This window comes from Mytilus trossulus, chromosome 9 (genome assembly GCF_036588685.1).
Source record: "Mytilus trossulus isolate FHL-02 chromosome 9, PNRI_Mtr1.1.1.hap1, whole genome shotgun sequence".
In the NCBI taxonomy this organism is placed as follows: Eukaryota; Metazoa; Mollusca; class Bivalvia; order Mytilida; family Mytilidae; genus Mytilus; species Mytilus trossulus.
In genome coordinates, this window is record NC_086381.1 from 13,220,927 (window position 1) to 13,243,484 (window position 22,558).

At 30.8% G+C, this 22,558-nt stretch overlaps 1 protein-coding gene across 1 annotated transcript; it reads right to left on the reverse strand.

Annotated features, from left to right (window-relative positions):
• Positions 1-6,489: 6,489 nt before the first annotated feature.
• Positions 6,490-22,523, reverse strand: LOC134684307 (uncharacterized). The gene is made up of 16 exons (XM_063543593.1): positions 22,499-22,523; positions 21,658-21,889; positions 21,074-21,149; positions 19,307-19,474; positions 18,817-19,023; positions 17,606-17,885; positions 16,702-16,819; positions 16,199-16,299; positions 15,592-15,704; positions 14,670-14,767; positions 14,265-14,326; positions 12,562-12,767; positions 11,006-11,159; positions 9,630-9,854; positions 7,991-8,953; positions 6,490-6,757 (listed from the first exon to the last, which is right to left on the reverse strand). The coding sequence occupies exons 1-16, from the start codon at positions 22,521-22,523 to the stop codon at positions 6,645-6,647; spliced, it is 3,141 nt and encodes a 1,046-aa protein (XP_063399663.1). The 3' UTR covers positions 6,490-6,644.
• Positions 22,524-22,558: the final 35 nt, after the last annotated feature.

The window sequence follows — 22,558 nt, forward strand, 5'->3', positions numbered from 1 at the left end:
GAGTCTTATGTAGACGAAATGCGCGTCTGGCGTACTAAATTATGATCCTTTTACCTTTGATAACTATAATTATTTTTTGTTAACGTGCAGATTGAGTTCTTTTTTTCTTTCTTTATCTTAAATGAGATCTGCCAAAATATTTAATAATTTCTCAAAAGTCTAAGTTATAAATATCTTATTTTTTACAAAAACAAATGAAAAGACCTATACGCCTTTAAGATAAGACAACAAAGTGATAGAATACCCTATTTATACATGTGTCAAAACGGTTAAAACCCTAAACAATACCCTAGAAACTAAACATATTTTCTTTCTTAATTAAATAACTTAATCTGCCATACACAAAAGTTGATTTTAATCACTTACTTTAAGTGCCTCCAACTATAGGGATTATGTGTCACCAAATATACACGGACGAACTGTGTGAGGAAATACTTCTGCTAATTTTAATTGTTTTCATTGAATTATAAATGAATCATTCAGTGACATCCTTTGTCATATGATTGTAATATTCATATGCAACAATCGGTGATTATTTATTGAAACCAAGTACAAATCATAAGTGTTATGAAAGAAATAGTTGCGTTTTAATTTTCAGCTTTTAAATAGATTGTAAATTTAACATCTAAATCAGGTCAATCAAGGGTACTGTGTGACTCGAATTGACCTTATAATTATGAACATCTACTATCTCTGATTTTGTTATTATCTTCTGAAATTAAGTACTTTAATTTCTTTTTAACAATGTTTCGATATTCTATTTCTTTTATTTTAACAATCTACATTTATTGTACAGATGTTTAAGAATGTTGTTGGTGATGACATACCCTATTTTAGCGCTGATTTTTGATAACGATGCGTTTAAAACGATGTATTATAACCTTATTCGCGTGTTGTGGTCTTTAACAAAGAATTTAGGTGACCAGTGGAAACTTCTTGTACCGTATATTTCGTGTAAGATGTCTACCAAACAAATATCGAACATTAGACACACATCACATAACACATTTTGAATGGATACTGGTTATGACATTTTAAATCGTCAGTTACACAATATACATATTGAAGTACACTTCAGATGTTCACAGGCTACACATACAGTCAATTGATAATGAAAATGTCAGCAACAATCATATAAGTAGAAGTTGTAATCTGCTATATTATTTTAGAAAGTACTTGTACATAGTGAGGAATATATCAAGTGTTTTTCATTCGTTCCCTTGAATGATATAGTCAAAGATTTGTAGTTCAGCCTTTATGTTCTTCCCCCTGTTTAAATGAGCCTTGGAGTTCGTTTATGATTTGAAAAACATATTCTAACATTTCAATTTTATAAAAATGATAATTGATGCGATGGTCACCTTAAAGTGCGACGATTTCCCCGAATACTGATGGTCCTTTCTCTGATGTTTGATTGTCTATATGACGCGTGATGTGCAATAATAATGGGAGGTGGATTTCAAGTTTGATAAGTTATTATATGCATTTGGTTTTATTATTGTCCATAAACATTTAGGCCTTTTGGTATATATATACGGTTACATATATGTATAGTATAGCTGAAATAAAAGATCATTATAAGAATTGTCATCATTCAAGAATCCTTTTCAACGCATAAAATATCCTCTGCAAGTGCCCTGCTTATGTTATGGTTTCATCTAAACCTGAAGTTGTATATCCCTTTACATGTGTGTATAGTAATACAAATACAAAATTATGTGTCATAAATTACCGTTTCCTGCTAAATGAGAGATCAACCTGTTTAATGTTGCTACATCTCGTGAGGATTTACTTAAAATATGAATAGCTGTTTTGACAAAAAAATTGTCTTCTACATTGACATGTGAACATAAAAATATTGAGACAGAGACATAGAGGTTTATGTAATCATTCGCACACCGGCTTATTTTTTAATATAATAACACACAAAACGAGAATTTGCTCAACTGGGACTAAATAGAATATTTGATTGGACATTGTTACTAGTGCAGAATTCTCATAGTTTGCAATACTAACATAGTCACTGTTCGCCATGGCCTTTAAGAATGCAATTACGGATCATTGTTAGGAATCGGGGCACAATAACCTATAACCATTTTCTTGCCCTTGACAGCAATATGAGTGGAACATATTTGAGGTTATAATATCTGCGAAACCCAATTTTATCATAACAAATATGTTATAAAGATTATTCTTGCATAATATGAGAAGTTTATTAAAACAAATTTTGAATTTCTCATGATGGATATGTTGTTGCAAGTTTTAATGTGGTCATTTTAATAAATTGCCTGTTACAAAACTTTTTTTAAAAACTAAGGATTTTTTTTTATCCCAGGCATAGATTACCTTAGCAATATTTGGCACAACTTTTTGGAATTTTGGATCCTCAATGCTCTTCAACTTTGTAATTTTTTGGCTTTATAAATAATTTGATATGAGCGTCACTGATGAGTCTTATGTAGACGAAACGCGCGTCTGGCGTACTAAATTATAATCTTGGTATATTTGATAACTATTAAATGACAAAGATTTTTTGGGGACTTTTACAGATTTTTTTTTATGAATTCATTAAGGTATATGAGAACTGTGCATTCTAATACTGATACATTTACACTTTGTAGATAATTTATGAAAGTGTGTAATAAATATCAAATGACCGGATCTTGCCGAAACGGAAACTGAATTAATTCATAATAAATACTTAGTTCTAACCCATTTATATTCGTTGAAGCACATAAAAACGTACTGAATGACAAAAGGTGAATGTCAATAAATTGTCGTGGTTTATAAGGTCGGCTTAGATTTTTTAATTAAAAGTACCATACTAATGTTATAAGATTCAGTAAGTATGTATAATTATTCATACTCTTTGTCAACTTTAAACTAAGAGGACCAAGACTAATTAACTCTTCTATCAAACACAGGACTTCGGGAACGTTCGGATAGCCGACAACCTTGCTTCAGAAGTTGACGAGTTGCCTTTGTCTAAACCTAATAGCGACATGTTTTCGCATTGTTAGATATTTCAATAAATCAATCTGTGTTATAACTGATTGTTACATATTTCCGGATGTCGCATTTTACTGAGTGTTCCATGGGTTCGCGTGTTTCGGTAATGTAACACTTTGACTGAGTGTGGGTTTGCGTGTTCTTGTAATGTGACATTTTGACTGAGTGTAGGTTCGCATCTATCGGTAATGTATGCATGACATGCTTACGATATTTGAAGCTTATAACATTTTCTAACAGAAATGCTCGATAATATTCTGTTGTATAAAAAGATAAAATGACTCTTATACATCAATATGCTTAGGTCAACTGAAGATCCAAGGGATATAGAGACATAAAGCAAGTTCAGACTGCGTTTAACAAAAAACTTACTGAAGTTAAATTATCAAATTTTAGTTCCACTGCTAATAAAATAAGAAGAAGATACCCGAGGAAAACAAACGTCATGAGGTGTAGAAAGACAGAAAACAAAATGTTATAAAAAAAAAGCAAACGTCGACAAAACACTTAACAGAAGATAAGAGGGTGGACAAAATACACCAATAAAACACATGGGTGCTTTACAATGGTTTATATGAAGTGTTAGTTATATTTTTACTAAAACGAATGTTTTTTAGCATCACATTGCCTTTTATCTCACATGTAAATGTCAGTGAGGACAATTTCAAATTAGAATGTAAACGGGAAATCATTTTCCGTTTCTAATTACAAACATAGTAACATACCATCTGGTCCAATACATGTAAGTAAAATATCAATTGGTCTGTATTAACTAACTAGCGACATGCTTTCATAGTCTTAGATATTACGATACATGAATATTCGTCTATTCCGGTCCATTTTCCGATTGTAACATTGGATTCGCATGTGAAGTGATGCATGCATGTTTAGTACGAGACCTGCACTCACGACGGCTGCACTTCTTGTAGAGTTCAATCAATCTCATCATATAATTATTTTGGTTACCTTAATTTTTAAAAGATTTATGAGATTTAAACATAAGTAAACTAATTATGCTTAAATTTTTATAAAAATAAATCAGACATTACCAACATTTCTTTCAATCCGTTTTGATCTAATTTTATAAACATATATACACTGTTTGCACCTGATGGTATAATTGGTCATCGTCGTTTATCTCGTTTTCTTTGTTGGATTATTTTCTTTTGCTTTCTTCTGCGTAAGAAGAGAACACGCAATTACGCTATAGCTGTAGTTCAAAGACGTCGACATGTGTCTATACAGACATTTCATCAAAATTAGATATGATTCAATATATACCATCGTCTGTGTGGTCTTTTATCATTTGCCACCGAAACTGTTTATTTTCCTTTTTCCTTATTCTAGGAAACAAACAATCAAATTCGACAAACCGCTACCCTCGTACAACATGACACAAACGATACTATCTTTTATTCTTAGTGCTTTGAATAGGTAGTACGTTCGGAAAAGTAAATTAACTATGATCAGATTGCAGTATTTCCTTATCATTACCATAATAAGGTCGGCGGTCATTACGTTTTATGAATAATGTTAACACGAGTTACCATTAAATATATTCTTTTTTTGGGGGATTCAAGTCTATTAAATGAAGTTTACCAAAATGGTTGCATTATTGAATATATTACTAAAATGTGTAGACCAAAACAAATTAATCTTTCTCATTTTGGACATCCCATTGTACCAATATGTGAATAACAATGCATTACAAGTTTAGGCTGCATTGTCTTGTTTGTTGTATTAAACAGTCTACCTTATAAATTCGTTTGTCAAAAGAGATGTATTACTTTTCGAAGAGGACTATTGATACATTTTATGAGTGATGCGTCAAACCCGTTTGATTTAAATGCATTTGCTAAACAAATTAAACGCATGAACTAATAATAAAACACGCGTTCTTGATTTGTGTCGTTATACAGAAAAAAATACGTTATTCAGCCTTGCAGTTTTTTTTTTTCAAAGGAGGTTTTATTGTTATCTTAAATAGATGAAACAAGATATTTCTTTTTAAACATTAACATTTATCCATATTATAAAAAGAAAAAAACAAACAATTTACAGGGCATGTGCTCGATAATATGTAACTTCGATTCGTGTGTTTTTAGTCTAGACGCCATCTAATTTACTATCGAGTTGACATCAAGAGACCTCTGATTGTCATATAAGAGATATAAACATAAATATAGATGAAAATAGTTACGAACTCGTGCATTTGGCCCTTTTTAGGTCTATAAAATTTCATACCTAAATTGAAAATATGTTAATAATCGTTTTTACGTGTATACGAATGCTATTTTGTGAATCGAATCTGTCAATCAAATGATTTACCTATGTTTCACTTTGAATATTGACATTCTTTTCCTTTAAATAACTCAACACTCACAACGCAAACGTTATTCATCTCTTGCTAAGGGTTTTAATTGAAGTTCACATGAATACGAAATCAACGAGGTCGAAATATTCACCTGTAAGTGAATAGTTCATAATTAATGTTTCTTAGCTTATTTGACTAAATTGGACCATACTGGATTTAAAAGTGAATTATTATTTGAATATTTCACTTTTATTAATGATTGGACTAGATAAATCTTATTTCAGATTTTTATATATCTCATAGCTACCGACCATATTAAAATAAAAATCTCTGAACTTCTTTTTAGATGCACTATTCAATGTTATATGATAAATAAACTCATCAAAGATATCAGGATTAAATTTTGTGTTTACGCCAGACGTTCATTTCGTCTATAAAAGATTCATCAGTGACGCTCGAATCCAACTTATTTTTGCCAAATTCAGCTAATGTAATCTATTCATGAGATAAGAAAACGTTAGTATTTCAAAAATTCAACAGTTTTGTTGACAGTTAATTCATGAATATGACCATATCAATGATATCTAATGTCAGAACACACATGAATAATGCTGACTACATGGCTGGTGATACCCTCGGGGAATTGAAACTAGATTTAATACACCTAATCGCTATTTCTTCCATTCCGGATAAGTTCTAAAACTACACAACTTTTTCATTTAGTTGAAGCTATCTCGGACCCTGGTTAAACAATTCACCATGCATATACTTTCAAATGCGACCTGTTTTAACTACCGTAAATACTTCAAACAAAATATTTTTTACTTCAATTTTAATTTCGAAAAAAAGTGGATCATACTCTATCAAAGTTTCTTGATGATCGCTATCTAAAGTTTTTCCTCCCTCAGCTCACTTCTGATAACCTCTATTTTCGGCGACCTGACCCCCACATGAAATTGTATAAATGACTGTTTTTCCTGGATTGGACTAAATAGCGATAAGGTGTATTTCTTGGTTGCTTATCTGCTTTCTTTGAAATGTGAGGGGACAGATGTCATGCACCAATACATGGTTGTCATATCCTGTAGTAAAGTTAGGTTTCACTTTGGCTGGATATGTTTGGTATCTGTCGTTAAATAAGAACATAAAAGTACTTTCATGCCGATTATTTTAATATATATATATATATATAACAAAATGCGTGTATAAATGTTAATAGTTCATTCAATAAGAATAGCAAGAATTAAAGAAATAGATAAGTTACATTCATATAATTATTTGTTATTACATTACAGTTTTTACGAATTAAAAAGTCCTCTCATCATGCTTGTTCGTTAATATAAAGCTCGTGTCCATTACCAGTATCTTCAGTGTCATACTCGTTAAAAGTTCTGTTTACATTTGTCTGCGGAATGTATTCTCGTCTTACTATTCCTGAAATTTTAAACGTCCACAAAAATCACTTCACACATAATGATGTATAGCTATGCCTTTTACTACTTGAAGCAACACTGTTAACTATTTTCGTTCATAAGAAAATGTTTTCGAAACATTTTGAAAGACTACATGTTAAGACAAATTTGCAAATCATTATTTTCAATAGATCAAATATATATTCTTCAACCGGGAAACAAACCGAGCTGAGTGGCATGTGCGAAAAATGTCTTTAGCTTAACTCTAATTTATCATAATAATTGTATATCTATATTGAAGTTAACCATTTTTTTAGTTCTAACGATTAAACAAACTTCCTGAAGTTTTTTTTTAGTAAAAGGTCATACATGTAATGTTCCGAGCTGTTTATTCAATATTTCCATTTTATTTTCATGGACCAATTGGTTTCTCTTCGGTATCGTTTGGTATCTACTATCTCGCCGATGCTAAATTGTCTTACTCGTTTAAAATATGCTCATCGCAAATATCTGACATTGTCTGAATGAACTCTGTTTCATTTGCTGCTAATTGTTAAGAAATTTATGGGCAAAAGTAAACACATGTAAGTGAAAATAATTTATTCCAAATGCATTTAGGAAATTTGATAAATGTTAATGAATGTGAAGAAGCAAAGGTTCAAGCAAATACAAATAACTTGAAAGTAATATATAAAACACTTAGGTTCTTCCAAAATTAAATTAAAAGGATTATTACATAATTGAAAGTATCTTAAGGTGTTAGTTGATCTTGTTTTTTTTATAGTTTTTAACAGATATTAGGAATCCTATTGATTTAGCAATGAAGCGCCAGATTAAATTGAACTTGACAGCTTAACCCCAATTTACTTTTCGTAATTTTATTACGTATCGATTTTCTTTTAAAATAATATCTAAGAATTTCATTTAAATTTTAATTTTTTCATAACTTTTTGAAGCAAACAAGTTGTCAATAATTAATATTTGAAGAGAGAATCTCCCCCGCCAAATCTTCAATGGCTTATATCTCATAAACACGGTTACAGACCTTTCACAATTTCATCATTTTTAATTAAACTATTTAGATACAATCAACGTATGATTTTATTAAAAGCTTGTTATTTGGAAACAAAGCAGCGGACCCTCATTAGAATTTTTGATTAAGCTATCAATTAACAAGAAGTATTTCATATTTAAATATTAAATTATTGACATTGATAAATAAATAAATAGTCAATGATATGTCATCACTGATTACCTTTCTTATCGGTTGATTCTCGGTATGCTTTACAAACTAAAAACAACAAGATGGTAAAAAGGAGAAGACCTATAATGGTGAAGCCGACAATAGTTCCAGTAGATGTTGAAGATGACGAAGATTGACTTGTAATTTTTGATGGACCGCTTTGTGGTAACGTTTGACCAGTGTCCGTGGAACAGGTCATACTTCTGATTGCTGACCTCATGGTGCTGTTCAGTGACATAAATCCTTGGTCATATTCAATGCGGTTGATACCTATTAAATTAACTGAAATAAATACTTCTTCGCCATTATTATGAGATCTTCTTGTAAGTTTTAAATTTTCAAATTTAAGATCCGAGACACTGATTGCTTTTTCTAGATAACTTTGTAACGATTCAGCAGTAAAATTACAATCGAACTGACTTTCCAATAAAGGAACCGTAATCGAAAATGATCCAGTAACAGGCAATTCGGTTAGCTTAAATAACTCTACTGGATCTATAGTGTTACTCGACCTCGAGATAACCTTTAGATAGGGTGATTTCTGAATCAGATTTTCGCTGAGAGTTATCTTCCATTCTTGTTTACTGGTATTTGTATTGCCGGTATCTATGGCTGCTTTAGGACAACCACTCACAACGATCATTGTGATAGTTTGAGTTAGATTTGTGTCTTCCGGAATCTCCTTGGTAGAATAAATATTAATAGCGGTAGTGTACATCGACGATTTCAATGTTATATTCAGTGTGTTATTAATGAGTATTCTTTCAAGTTGAACTTCAGGTATGTCCATGAATGCTTCGTTTTCTTCGTTTACATATTGTATATTAAAGGCAGTTGTGTTAAGTGTAGCATCTTCAGATTCTATCTCAACATAGTTCACCATGACGTTGACATCAAACGAAATTAAAATACGATCAGTAAAATCATGACGATGGCTGAAGTCGGAAGGGCTGGGATATATAAAACCACTACAAACTGAAAAATATAAAAAAAAAATAAGAATTTTACCAATAAATGAATGAATTTGAATATCAAAATATACGCTTTTTTTTTTTACGAATAACGGTTCACGTTAACATTAACTAACAAGAAGAAAAAAATATCTACAAATGATTGGCTTTATATTACTAATACATTTTCTCTGTTTTGAGATTGTATCAAAATTCTTTTAAACTAACAATTTTTCCCAACATGTCAATAATAACATAAGATCTCCGTCTTTGTTCTGCTGACAATAAAGAACTATATTAACTCTAATATCATTGTATTTCTTTGAACTCATTGTTTCATATATTAAACGCCAATGTCTCCTGTTCTTTTGACGAATATAGTTAATAGCAGCACATTGATCGTGCATTGATTTTAATTAATTGCAAAGCTTATTGTAATTCAGTATTAAATGAAAATGTAACGTTGTTTAACCGCACCCGATGTCACTCTTTTTGGATGTCATGTGATTCCCTTTTGGTTTCTATTTTAGACTTTGTTTGTGTGTAATGAATATTTTTAGCATGAAACTTACAATATTGATGTTTACAGTTGCCTCTAATTTAATGATCTGCCACGAATTATGTTTCGTTTTCAATATTGGGACAATGACAAATTTAATCCATCAAAGGTGTATGAATTGCATAAGCAACAATGAATATACCTGCTGAAATAGGTTGATGTGCTCCTGGTCCTATTTCTTTGATTCCTACTTTACCCATACTTTCTACACTCATCAACTGTGTAATTCCCTGGTCCCAGAAAGATTTTCTTGGCATTGAAGATAAAACATGAATAAAACTAGTGTCGCCCAATTTAACAGGCTGTCCTTGTAAGTTAGCCTTATATGTACTGTGTAATGTAAACTGAACTGGATATAAATCTAAATCTAGAATAAAAAAAAAAACATTATTCTTCGAAGTTATGAATAAGTCTTTTATCTTAATAGGATTTAAAGTTAATTAAGCATTTTTCCATCGTAAAAATAATCAAATACCATAAATAAAAATAAAGGTGTCTTTTTTGTAATCCAATATGAATATAAAATTAAAATCTAAATTTTTCGGTCGTATTTGAGTGTTTTGTGTGATAAAATGCATATGAGTGATTTAAGCCCTAAAAACACTATTCAGTTTCCAATTCTTAATTTTGTAAACCATATAGTTAATGAAATCTGCTATTATTCTAGTTCAATTTAAAACGGTGCATAAGTTTATAAAGTATTCATTTATAGTTCTTATGAATTTTTATCTATAAAAGTTTACTTGAAATCGATATTTGAAATAATATCTAGCAGCTATTAGCACGCGTTATAGTATTCTTATGGAAATTACCTTACTATGGTTGTTTTCTGATTCCATTTGACGTGACTCTGTACTTATACATCCCTTCATTTGTTCTATGATAATTGTTTTATTTTTATCTTTCATTTTTGCTTATGTGCTTCGTCAATATTCGTTTTCGGTTGTGTTTGTTACACTTGGGTTTTTTTTAATAGTGATTTCAGATTATAACACAATGTTGACTTCTGTATCCCTATTGTTAACATTTTTACCTATTATGTCTGTTTGTTTTGTTTCCACATCGATGTCAATATAATGTAATTTAATGCAATTGTCATACAAGTGAGAGATTTCGCTACCTATGAAACCAAGTTTAATCCACTATTTGTTACATAAGATAATACCTGTACCAAGTCAGAAATATGACAGTTGTTATCCATTCGTTTGGTTTGATTGATAATCTGATTTTGCCATTTGCTTAGGGATTTTGATGATTTCCTCAGAGTTCAGTGTTTTTGTGATTTTACTATTTACTTATTAAGACAAACAGGCTTTACAGAATGGAAAAACAATAAATTTTGCCTTTTGATAGGGGATGTTGATGATTTCCTCGGAGTTCAGTGTTTTTGTGATTTTACTGTTTACATAGAGAGATAAACAGGCTTTACAGAATGGAAAAATAGTTCGATATTTTATAATCAAAACCATTGGACATTTGAACACTGTTATTTGCAATTATATAGGTAATACAATTTACCCAGTTTTACTGTTCTCCTCGCGATACTTCTTCTGATTTCGTATACACGACCGCTACAGTGACCCTGGTTCCAGTTGAGCTCTCTTTTTTCCCCATTCAGTAAAGATTTAATTCTTAATTTATTTATATTGTTTGTAACTGCACCATATAGACCCTGAAAAACATAGTTTGACGTTTACATTTGTAACCCGATATTTTACGCTCAATAGCTATTGCAATATATATTTTACCACTGTATCGAATATGATACAAAATTAATATAATCGAAATAGTTAAATTTTCATAATAAAGGTTTTCTGAAGAAGCAATTTCTGTATGAAACACAAAGTACAAATGTTTGCGCAGCTCGCCGAACTTTTTAAATATTTAAAATTCAACAATCGTTTTGCACAATATTTGGTGGTAGAATCTGTTTCAATAATGACTTTTAAACGATATGAATATGAAAACAATCCTGCTTTTCGTATGATCTGCAAAACGATGTGTTCCTTCGATGTTACGTCATCAGGCATGATAGCCTTTTTTCATGACACCACAATAGAAAATTCAGAAAAAAGCAAGAAGATTTGATATAATAATCGAATTTTAATAAACGAAGTTCATCAAAAGAATCACTTGTTGATAAAATAAAAGTAATCAACAGGTCAGGAAAAGGTTAAATTGTGTTGTAACAATTACAAAAACGTTTTTATCTATTAACCAAACAGTTTTTGTGTCATATGTAATACATTTGAATTGATTTGTTTTTTAATTTCATTTCAATCGAAATGCCTTACAAATGACACAGAAGTCATTCATAAATGAATAGTGTCAAGATTGAATGTACAGTTGAATTCAATATATTTGCATCAGCCTTTCGATATCAGTACAACTCTAAATGCATGGTACTATCGCTTGGTCTCTTCAGCTGATACTGTGATTTTAGTTATCTCAGTCTCTATCCACCGAAAAAATACCAATGCTTTCGGTATTTGCTTAACTTGTAACAATACATTCTCTCTGTTTAACATAACTGTTCATAAATTCATGTTTATAAAACTAATAACCCATAACTCCCCAAAGACAATTTGACCTGAGTAGGTTTATCCCCTTTCAAAGCTCTCGCGTGTGTTTACATTCAACATTTTGTACTGATAATATTAAGCATACTTCATGAAGATTATTTAAGAAGCACGTGATTTGTGCATAGAAATACTACGATATTGTTAGTACATAAATCCAATTACTGGGAAGCAATACCTTTATAAAACACAGAGAAACTGAAAAATAAAAATTACTTGTATCTGGTGCAGTAAAAAATACAAGGAAATGTGTAAATTCTATATGATATTGTGAAAGTTTTATATCCTATGTCGTAATCGATGAGAATACCATACTTACCATAATTATGATAGTATATATATATCCAATGTTGTAATCGATAAGATACCATTCTTACCATAATTCTTATAGTATGTATATATCCTATGTCGTAATCGATAAGAATACTATACTTACCATAATTCTTATAGCATCTATATATCCTATGTCGTAATCGATAAGAATACCATACTTACCATAATTCTTATAGCATCTATATATCCTATGTCGTAATCGATAAGAATACCATGGAACCATCTCCATCCACATCTATGTCTTGTACAAGGACAGTTAGTTTTTACAACACCGTTGAGTGTTCCTTCTCTTCCAATCATTTGTACTTGGAACGTGAGTTTTTCTTGCCAGACACAGAAGTAATGCAAATATATTACGTACGAACAAGCTAAAATTATTATAAAACATTATAAATGTCATACTGTATTAAGAGCTTAGCAGAGAAAAATGTAACAAAATTTAAGGAATCAAGTAAAATAAGGCATAGTGTCGTAATAAACATCTACTTTTTTATATGTATATTCGATTTCATAAATGAACAGTGCTGGTAAAAACAGCAAATATCCATCACAAAAGGGGGTAACTGTTCGAGTTTGTGATATGTGCGAAGTTGTTATCTGAAATTGGTGCCTGATGCAACAGGATCTCAAATAAAATGCAAAATGCAAACGCTATACGAATGATGCTAAATGACTTAATTTGAACAGAAAAATCAAATGTCAAGAAAAACCTAATCAAACGTGTATTTTTTAAACAAATGTATATGTGACTAAAGACACAATGGATTCCATTATACGTAGCCTATAACAATTTTGTTCCGAATACAAGAAAAAGGATATCTTTGGATTTGCCGTTCTGTTTTTATTTCTATTAATATACATATAGGGAGTTATTTCTTTATAGTCCTTTTTGAAGAATCAAGATAACCGATACCATATTTCAGTGGTTGTGCTTCAAGGTGTGAAATTATATCTGTTGTAGGTCGTTAATTTATTTCCTAATTATAAATGCAAGCTTATGGGTTTTTTAAACATTTTTACTTCATTTGATAGTACTCCTGTGTTGTTGCAAATTCATTGGGGTTTTACAGTACTGTCTACCTTTAATAGTCCTTACAGGTTTAGACAGAACATTACTATACAAAAATACCCATAAAGGGTTCGATTTCCAAGTCATTTATACGAAGTTTTGTTTATTGATTGCTATTATGAAGGAAAGTTATATACATGAGTGTTAGATTAATTTGATAATCCAAAACTTTAATGTATACTTGTATAATCGAGCCATTATTAGTCGCAATAGAATATTCCAGTTTAATTTGATTGGAAAAAATCGGATACCAGTGCATCAACTGTTTGCAGAAAATAATGTTTTTTTTGGTGGTAAATAAGTCAGATAATGCATATTTTAAGATTTTTCTTGTCATAAAATACTACTAATGGAAATCATATATTCTATTACAAGAAGTTTCATGATCTCTATGTTCATAAAAAAAACTGTTATTCCGTTGTTTTCTTCGTATAGTTGATGTGTCTCACGGTTATGATTTGTGGGCTGGATTTGTTTTCGCTTAAACATTTATGACTATTGATCAGAGGTATACTACTGTTGCCTTTATTTATATTGGATTTTTTTCAAACTTTTTGTCTTATATTTTTTCTGTTTCTGTTTCATTAATGTTAAATTTATATATTAGAGTTGTTTAATGTGTGTTTTGTTTATAAAAATATTGAAGTTCTCCTTTGTACCGGCATACTAAATGATAATCAAACCGGACGTGGATATTAATACATTCACATGTACCACTACCATTTGCTTTTCTGTAAAAGTTGTTCACAGTTGCATTGGTACACTACATCATTGATCAATCTTACATATCACTTACCTTTCGTCTTTTTTAGAAAAATGGAGAAGTCAGTTATTTTACTATGGCTAATGTTGACTGATCTAGGAATAACAAAAGTAATAGTGTGATAGAATAACAACACAAAATTCTCTCAAACACTTTGCTTTACCGATTATCTAAATTGATTGTTTTCTTCACAATTGGTTCCCAACAATAACAATTTATCTTTACTTTGGTATTTTAAACTTATTAGTGTCACAGCATTTTTAAAACAAATAATTTGGTCGTCTGGCGTTATATTAATAAAAGGATATAAACTAGTTGTGTTACATATCAGCTTATTCAAATCTATTAAACTATTTCAAAGTTGATTGTGTTGATAACTATCCTAATTTTAAAAATTCTTAATAATGATGTGAAAGTAATGAAGTTTATGTATGTTACCTTTCTTCGTCTTTATTATTTAAGACATCCAGAAGTCTGGCTTCTGCCGGCATATCTGTATTTAAAATCATCGCTTTTCCCATATGCAGCATATCGCCCTTTATATGTAAAGTTTTTTTTTATTGTAGATATAAAAAAGAAGATATGGTATGACTGTCAATAAGACAACTGCCCACAAGAGACCAAAATGACACAGAAATTATCAATTATAGGTCACTGTACGGCCTTCAACAATGAGCAAAGCCCATAACACATAGTCAGCTATAAAAGGCCCCGAAATGACAATGTAAAACAATTAAAACGAGAAAACTAACTTATTTATATAAAAACAAAGAACGAATAACAAATATGCAACACATTAACAAATAATACTTGATATAGGAAGGGTGAAATGCTATCTAGTCGATTTGTTTTCCATAGAACAAAAATAAAATAGCACAGAAACTGATATTGATAATAATGATAACAAAACTATTTGGCTTTCCGACCAAAGGTATATTTTTTTTAATCAAATTCGGAGACATGGATTTGTTTTTAATAGTGGACAAAAATTACTATGACATCTGTGTTAACATCGACTTCGAAGGGCACAGACAAAAACTACACGAGTAAAATTCTTACAATAATGTTTCTCTGGAATTCGTGTTTGTTTATTGTTCCTCTGATGCGGCATAGTAGTTTGACGTTATGAAAAAAATATATATGGATACTAAAATATTGTCTGTGCTTGAGGTTTTTTTTATCATATGGACACAACGTTACTGTTCAGCTTTGCTCATAAAAGTCCAGTTAATTTTTGTGTAGCAGACAGATAAAGTATGTTAACTTCTCTAGTGGGAAGTTGTCTCATTGACAATCATACCACCCCTCATTTCATATGATAAACTTGATTGTTTGCTCGCATAAAACAAACTGTATTGACCTCTATCGTCTTCAGAAGAAATGGTTCTCCATAATGAACATTTATTCCTAATTTGTTGATACCCTCTGGTGGTACAATTTGGAATAATCCGTCGTAGTTTGTTATTGCAGAAACTGAAATAGAGAAAACATTCACGATTCAGAATGTGTAAGTAACAAAGAGATTCTGTAGTATATATTCATATAGCACAACAGTTAAGAGATTTGTAAAATATACTCGTGTGACTTTTTTGTCCTAAAGGTTTTAATCATATGTTTCAACAATTTACCTTTTTCAAACTGTTGCTGTTGTAATACAACAACGTCTTATTGTGATTATCATGAAATATTTGTTGTGTTGCAGAGAATAAATAGGTTTGCGAGCAATAATGAAATTCCCAAAACTTTCTTATTTAGAAATAAGCTACAATCACCCAAACAACTGAATTCTAAGTACATTATGCTCTTACGAAAAGGGAAACTTTTCATATAAAAAAGCTGTTAGTGTGGTTTTATGTTAAATTTTGAAAGACAAAAAACTTGTTTGAACTATTAAAGCTTATGGTTTATAACAACTTTTAGCCGCTGTAAGTTTGTATTTAAAGGTTACAGACGCAGTGAGACCTTACCTGTGGTCAATGGCTTAATTGTTAGTCCTGGTGATATTCCATAATGTTGCGATAGTGCCAAATATGAATCGTCATTTCTGATTTTTACAAAATCACCAAACCTGTCAAAAGTAAAATGATTGCATGTATTATGATAAAAAATATATATATTTGCTCCTTGAAATTAAGCTTTGAAAAAGCTTATATTTTGGTCCTGGACTGGCCATTCATTTGTGTTAGTGTTGGGGGAAATGAAATAGTTTTAGGCAGATGGTCTTGGATCTGAAATTCATTATATGATAAAAATATGTAGCTTTTATTTTGGGATACTCTTTTTGCCAACAAGAAGAGTTTGAATGTGTTTGGGCGTTTAACATCAAAATGAGTATCGTTGATGGCAGTGTAACCTTTTCTAATTAAAACCACGGCACGTATATATGTGTCTTTTTCTTGGTTCAAAATGGTTTGCTCAAAATAAATTCCCACATCTGCATAGTACTGTTTAGTCATAAATTTATGCATACTTGAAAGAATTGGTTGTCCCATTCGATTCAGATAAAAGACTACAGTAGTTCGCCTCTATCGTCCGTGTACAGTACATAAAAAGTGCTTTACGTAAACATTTTCTTCTTTCATACAGATCTAAAACATTCAAGAAAACGTGTTGACAAATAAATATTTATGTATACATAAATTATAAATTTAAATAATGCATACAATCAGAATTATTTTTTTTAAACGTGTGTTTATTGTACGTATATTCATTTGCCCTTTTATCAAAGGTAAAGCATCAATTGTTTCGGAAGAGATAGACATGTATAGATTAACTTGAGATATGCTTATTTTGTAACTGTTTGCCCTGTTGCATCAATTTATTTTTGCTGTTGCTTTTTGTAAAAATAATGAAATGGAATTCATATATCAGCCACAGTTTTGAAGTAAGTCGCGTTTTTATTTATTCACTTCAATTTACAGTTTATGATGGTTGGATGGTAAAGTGTCATCAATGAAAGTGTAGCTCCTGTTGTTTAGAACAGTCCTGGTTGTTTTAAACCAAAGGCATGTTACACAATTATGAACCCCTTCCAGTTATATATAATCAAAGATAAAAAGTCCGGAAATTAGCCCAATTTCTGACATGTTCCAGTAATCTATAATATATGAATTTCAAATATATGATATACTAAGGATAATGCATAAAACAAGCCGTTGTTTTTCTTTTGAATTATTTTACATAGTTTCATGACGGAGCCCGTTATAGCTTGCCATACGTATTGGATTTGATCATTGTTGTTTACGTTCCTGTTTCTTGGCTATAGTAGATAGTTATCTCGTTGGCAAGCATGATCTAGATGGCAAGCATACTACATCTCCTTATTTCAACCAAGAAGATGCATAAGATTATACGTTTTGAAAGTTATAGTTTACCCGATATAGGTCGTTTGAAGTATTCTGGTTTAATAAGTGCATCAATCGACGACAATTTATATTGTATAGGCGCTGGATTTTCAGCTGCAGATCTCGACCATTCTCTTAAACTTTCTGTTGATCCTGCAGTGTAGTCCCCGGATGGAGCACTCCCACCAATATAATATTCTCTCTGTTCTTTTTCGGTGTTTGATACCATTTCCCTCATCTGTTGGTTACTGTTAACTCCAACACTAAACCCTCCACTTGCTCCAAAAGTAGAAGAAAGCTCAGCTGCAGCCTAGAAAGACTCAAATATTTTATACTTTGTTGGCTCTCATATTTCAATACCCTATGCTACTCAAAGAAAATTTGCAACACTTTTTCGAGATTAATGGGATCATATATTTGTAAAAAAAGTGTCCGAAAAACGCTGATATTAACCGGGGTTTTTTTTCGTTTCAAATGATGAGAAATTCATTAAGGAAGAAAAATGATAAACAAAATAATGAAATTTTGATAGGGTTAAATAATTGCCCCTCCCAATATTATGATTGTTTGCAAAGAACATGTTAGGTTTTGCTAATCTGTTATTCACCACTTCGTCAATAGTGAGCATTGTATGCATTTATAAACAAGACCATATTGAAAAAATGTTAAATTGTCACTGCCAAATTTGTAGTTCAAAATTAATAAACAGTGTAGCTGTCTGAAATTTTATCAACTAAACCGTAGAACTTTTGAACATTCGAATAATTAGAGATGAAGAAAAAGACAAATTTCAAAGATAAATATGGATTTTACTTTACATTATAAGTCAGAAGACGTGTTCTTTTGTATAAATTTGTGTTAAAACGTAGTGCTATAAAGATGTGGGGACATTTTATAAAAATTTCTCGGAAAGTGTCATCTAAAAGAATAATTGCATGACTTCAATTTGTTCTACAAACAATTCTGCTGTATACAGAATTTTTCTAAAATGCATATAACCTTACTTTAAGTACTTATAGTTATTAGCTATGAATTTTTATAACAATATTAAGTGATAATTGTAGAAACATCGTGGGCCCGTGTGGCTATGATTTTCAAACGTACATTTAAGTCTTATAAGATAAAAGAAGATGTGGTATAAGTGATATATAATGCGATTAGGACCAATTCAACGATTTCACACGAGCGTGTTTTTCAATTGAAGTAATATCTATATACCATACAAATTCAGATCAGCTCACCTTTACCGAGATGCCAACAGATTGAAATCTATCTAGATCAGAATTTTTGAACCTAAATTCTTGTACTGATTTTGCTCCCATAACAACCTCGGTCGTGTAATGAGTTCCAAATTGTTCAACTAGTTGAATATATCTCTGCTGTATTACATCTTCTTCGCAATTATCACTCGGCAAGGCTCTGATGTTGTCTTCAAGAAAATCACTCAGCTGGAGAAAAAAAACATCGAATTAAGAAAAATTATTGTCGTAGTTTATAAGGAACAATATAAATGTACTGTTTTCGATTTAAATTGGCTAAAAACCTCTCCTTTGATTTAATACCGTAAGAAAGTGATATGCATAACATTGTTAAACTATCCGCCAATGACAGTGACGTGAAGTATGCATGCGTATTCAAAATGAAAAAAACTTTCGCTAAGCTTGGTCGCATTTAAGTGTATGTTCTTTACATTGCAGTTTGACATCTAAGTTCCACAAATGTAAGACAAACCTTGGACATTGCTCCATCTGTCGACAATCTAGCTTTGTAAACATTAGCTCTACCGACAATGTCTAAGGTAGTTGTTTCTCCTTTTGTCATTTCTTTAACCGTTTTCTGGTATGATGTGCTGGCCATAAAACTTCCACTAAAACCAAAACCTTTAGCTTTTCCGTGGACCTGACAATAGAATTACAAAACAAAGTGATTCCTATTTCAAACTGTGTATAGTACGAGTTTCTGCTCAATGTTAACACCGATATCCTAACACCAACAAGGTTTAAGAAATGTAAGTGCTTGCTTTTATGTTGAAATGTTTGTACATTATCATAATTAGAAAGTCTAGAAAGAGAAATAGATCGAAATTAGCATTCGATGCTTTTTAGTCAACAAATAAAATTCCATTGGAATATATATTTTTACTGTCAGATTTGTTTAATCCAATGTATGATCATGTATTATTGCGAATAAAAAAGGATAACTTTCAACCTTTTTCAAATGGATAATCATAGTGTTCGCTTGAAACATTGCAGTATAGCAATACACTGATAAACGTCTCGACATCACAACCATGAGCAAACTATCTTATCGGTATAAATAATTTGATTTGAACGTGTTTGTAGATAGATGATTTTGTGTTCTGTTAAATTGTTCCTTTTAAAATTGTTATACGATGATGACTGATGTACCCATATTTTGACAATTTTATTTATTGTGTCTGTTTAGTTAACGCATCAATGTATATATATAACTGAATTTGATGTGACTGTCATCAAAGTGAGAGGGTTAGCGCTATAAAACCAGGTTTAATCCACCATTTTCTACATTTGAAAATGCATGTACCAAGTCAGGAATATAACAGTTCTTGTCCATTTGTTTTTGATGCGTTTTGTTATTTGATTTTGCCATGTGATTATGGACTTTCCGAATTGATTTTCCTCTAAGTTCAGTATTTTTGTGATTTTACGTTTTGTTCACAAACTTGCAAACAGAAAAAAATATATAAAAGACGTGTTACAATTTCACGCAATCTATTGACTTTAGAACTGTTACTGTATCATATACATGGTCGTACAATCACAAAAATACTTTACTCCGAGGTAAATTCAAAACGAAAAGGCTCTAATCAAATGGCATAATAAAATGATAAAACACATCAAACGAACGGACAACAACTGAATTTTAGTCTTAAACGGCTTATTTGACCCTAAGATCACATAAAAAGTCTGAACCTATACACGCTAAGTCATGAAAAGAGTTTAAGTTATTTTTCATTTAATTTTTGGTAAAAGTCTGAAACTATGTACACGCTAAGTCTTTAAAGGAATTTAATTCATTTTTCGGATATTGTTTTTGTAAGTTCAACACTGTTAAGACATTTGGTTTGCAGTCTATCCAGTTCTGTTCTCTGTAGCTTTCCTGACAATTCGGTATAGGATTAATTCGTACAGGTAAATAACAACTACTGAACAATCTAAACATTAGATAAACAGTCTGAGCTGTCATATTAATAATGTCGTTTCAGGTCAATTGTGTAACTACAATTGAACTGTAAATGTGACACCACGTTCTCTTAAAATATATTTGAATTAAATGTTATTCTTCAATACCGCATATATATATTGAATACACTCATAATATGAAAGTACTTTTTTTATTGGACACTACTAGTTCTTGCCCGTTATAACCATATTTTTTTTAATTATTTTTTTTCCAAATGCGTGTGGCGAGCCAATAAGATGTCTTACAGTGAGGAACACTTTTAAACTTGATACTCACTGACACATCCACCTGCAGCATGCTTTGGTAATCTGTTTCAGTTTTAACTTGATGGTAAGACGATCCGAATGAAGCACTGATCATGATCATCAATGTAAAGTTAACAAAACTTATAGATATGATTAGTGTTAACAAAATGAAATGAAATAAATAATCTTCCTATATCTATAGACAAAATTACAAAACATAATGTTGTAATACTAGTGGTAATAATTCTGATAACTTTCTTGATATGCATTAATTTTTAGAATTAAATCGGATATACTATTTACAATACCGATTGTCACGAGAAATAAAGTACAAAACACAGAACTAGTACATATAAACTATATATCAGTTTTGTCGGCGGTTCATTCATCCCAACTGTTTAATTTGTTTACATATTTTTTTAGAACAACTGTCTTACACTTAGTTTTACAGTTTTCTTAAAATTTATATTCATATATTATATATTTACACATACATATTTATAAATGCTGTAATAAAATTTTGAGATGAGAACGAAATATATAGCTAAATAACTACCATTTGCTGTATATAAGTTATATAGTAAGTATTTGGAAGACAATAGAAACATTTCAAACCTTGTCTCAGAAATAACGTCAACGTTGTCCGGAATCCTGTACTCGCCATCAGCAGTAAAACGAAAGTTAAAAGGTAAGTCTAAGACAGGAAGGCGAAATCCCTGGTCAACTTCTCCTTCGTCACTCACTGGGTTTCCCTTGTATATATCATATCCTCTGCATATGTATCCTAAACCAAGACGCGAACTTGTGGCTATGAACGGAGTTTTGGCTTCATTTTTTCTTCTGTAAGCTAAAAAAAAAGGTGTAATTCAAATGTCACTTTGTAAAAATTATGGTTTATCTTCAATATTAATAAAAATGATATCAAATTTTCTATTGTCATACTGAAAACTGCAACTTAACAAAAACACCACAAAATTCTGCACATTCTGTCAATTTACATAACAAACACGCATTTTAAACTTGATAGCACAAGGCAATATTTCAGATGTGCATTCTGGTATTTTAATCTTACTGAAATAACATTTTAATGAATAAAAAATTAACTTCATTTGAACTGAGTTTTAATGTGTGCATTGTTGTGTGTTTGTTTTATATTATTATTGGCTTTTTGTTAGTAACATTTTAATGAATAAAAAATTAACTTCATTTGAACTGAGTTTTAATGTGTGCATTGTTGTGTGTTTGTTTTATATTATTATTGGCTTTTTGTTAGTTTAGTGTGACATCCATTTTCAATGAACTATATAGTACGCATTTTCTTTAGAGGCCAGTTGAAGCCCGCCTCTGATTGCGAGATGTTCTGACTGTGTTGAAGACTTATCGGTGGCCTTTCGCTATTTTCTGCATTTTGGTCTCTTTGAAAAAATCCCCATTTCCATTCTCATTTTATTGGTACACATGATATAATGTTGTTCTTCCATTTGTACTCCTGTCTATGTGGAAAATAATAAAAACA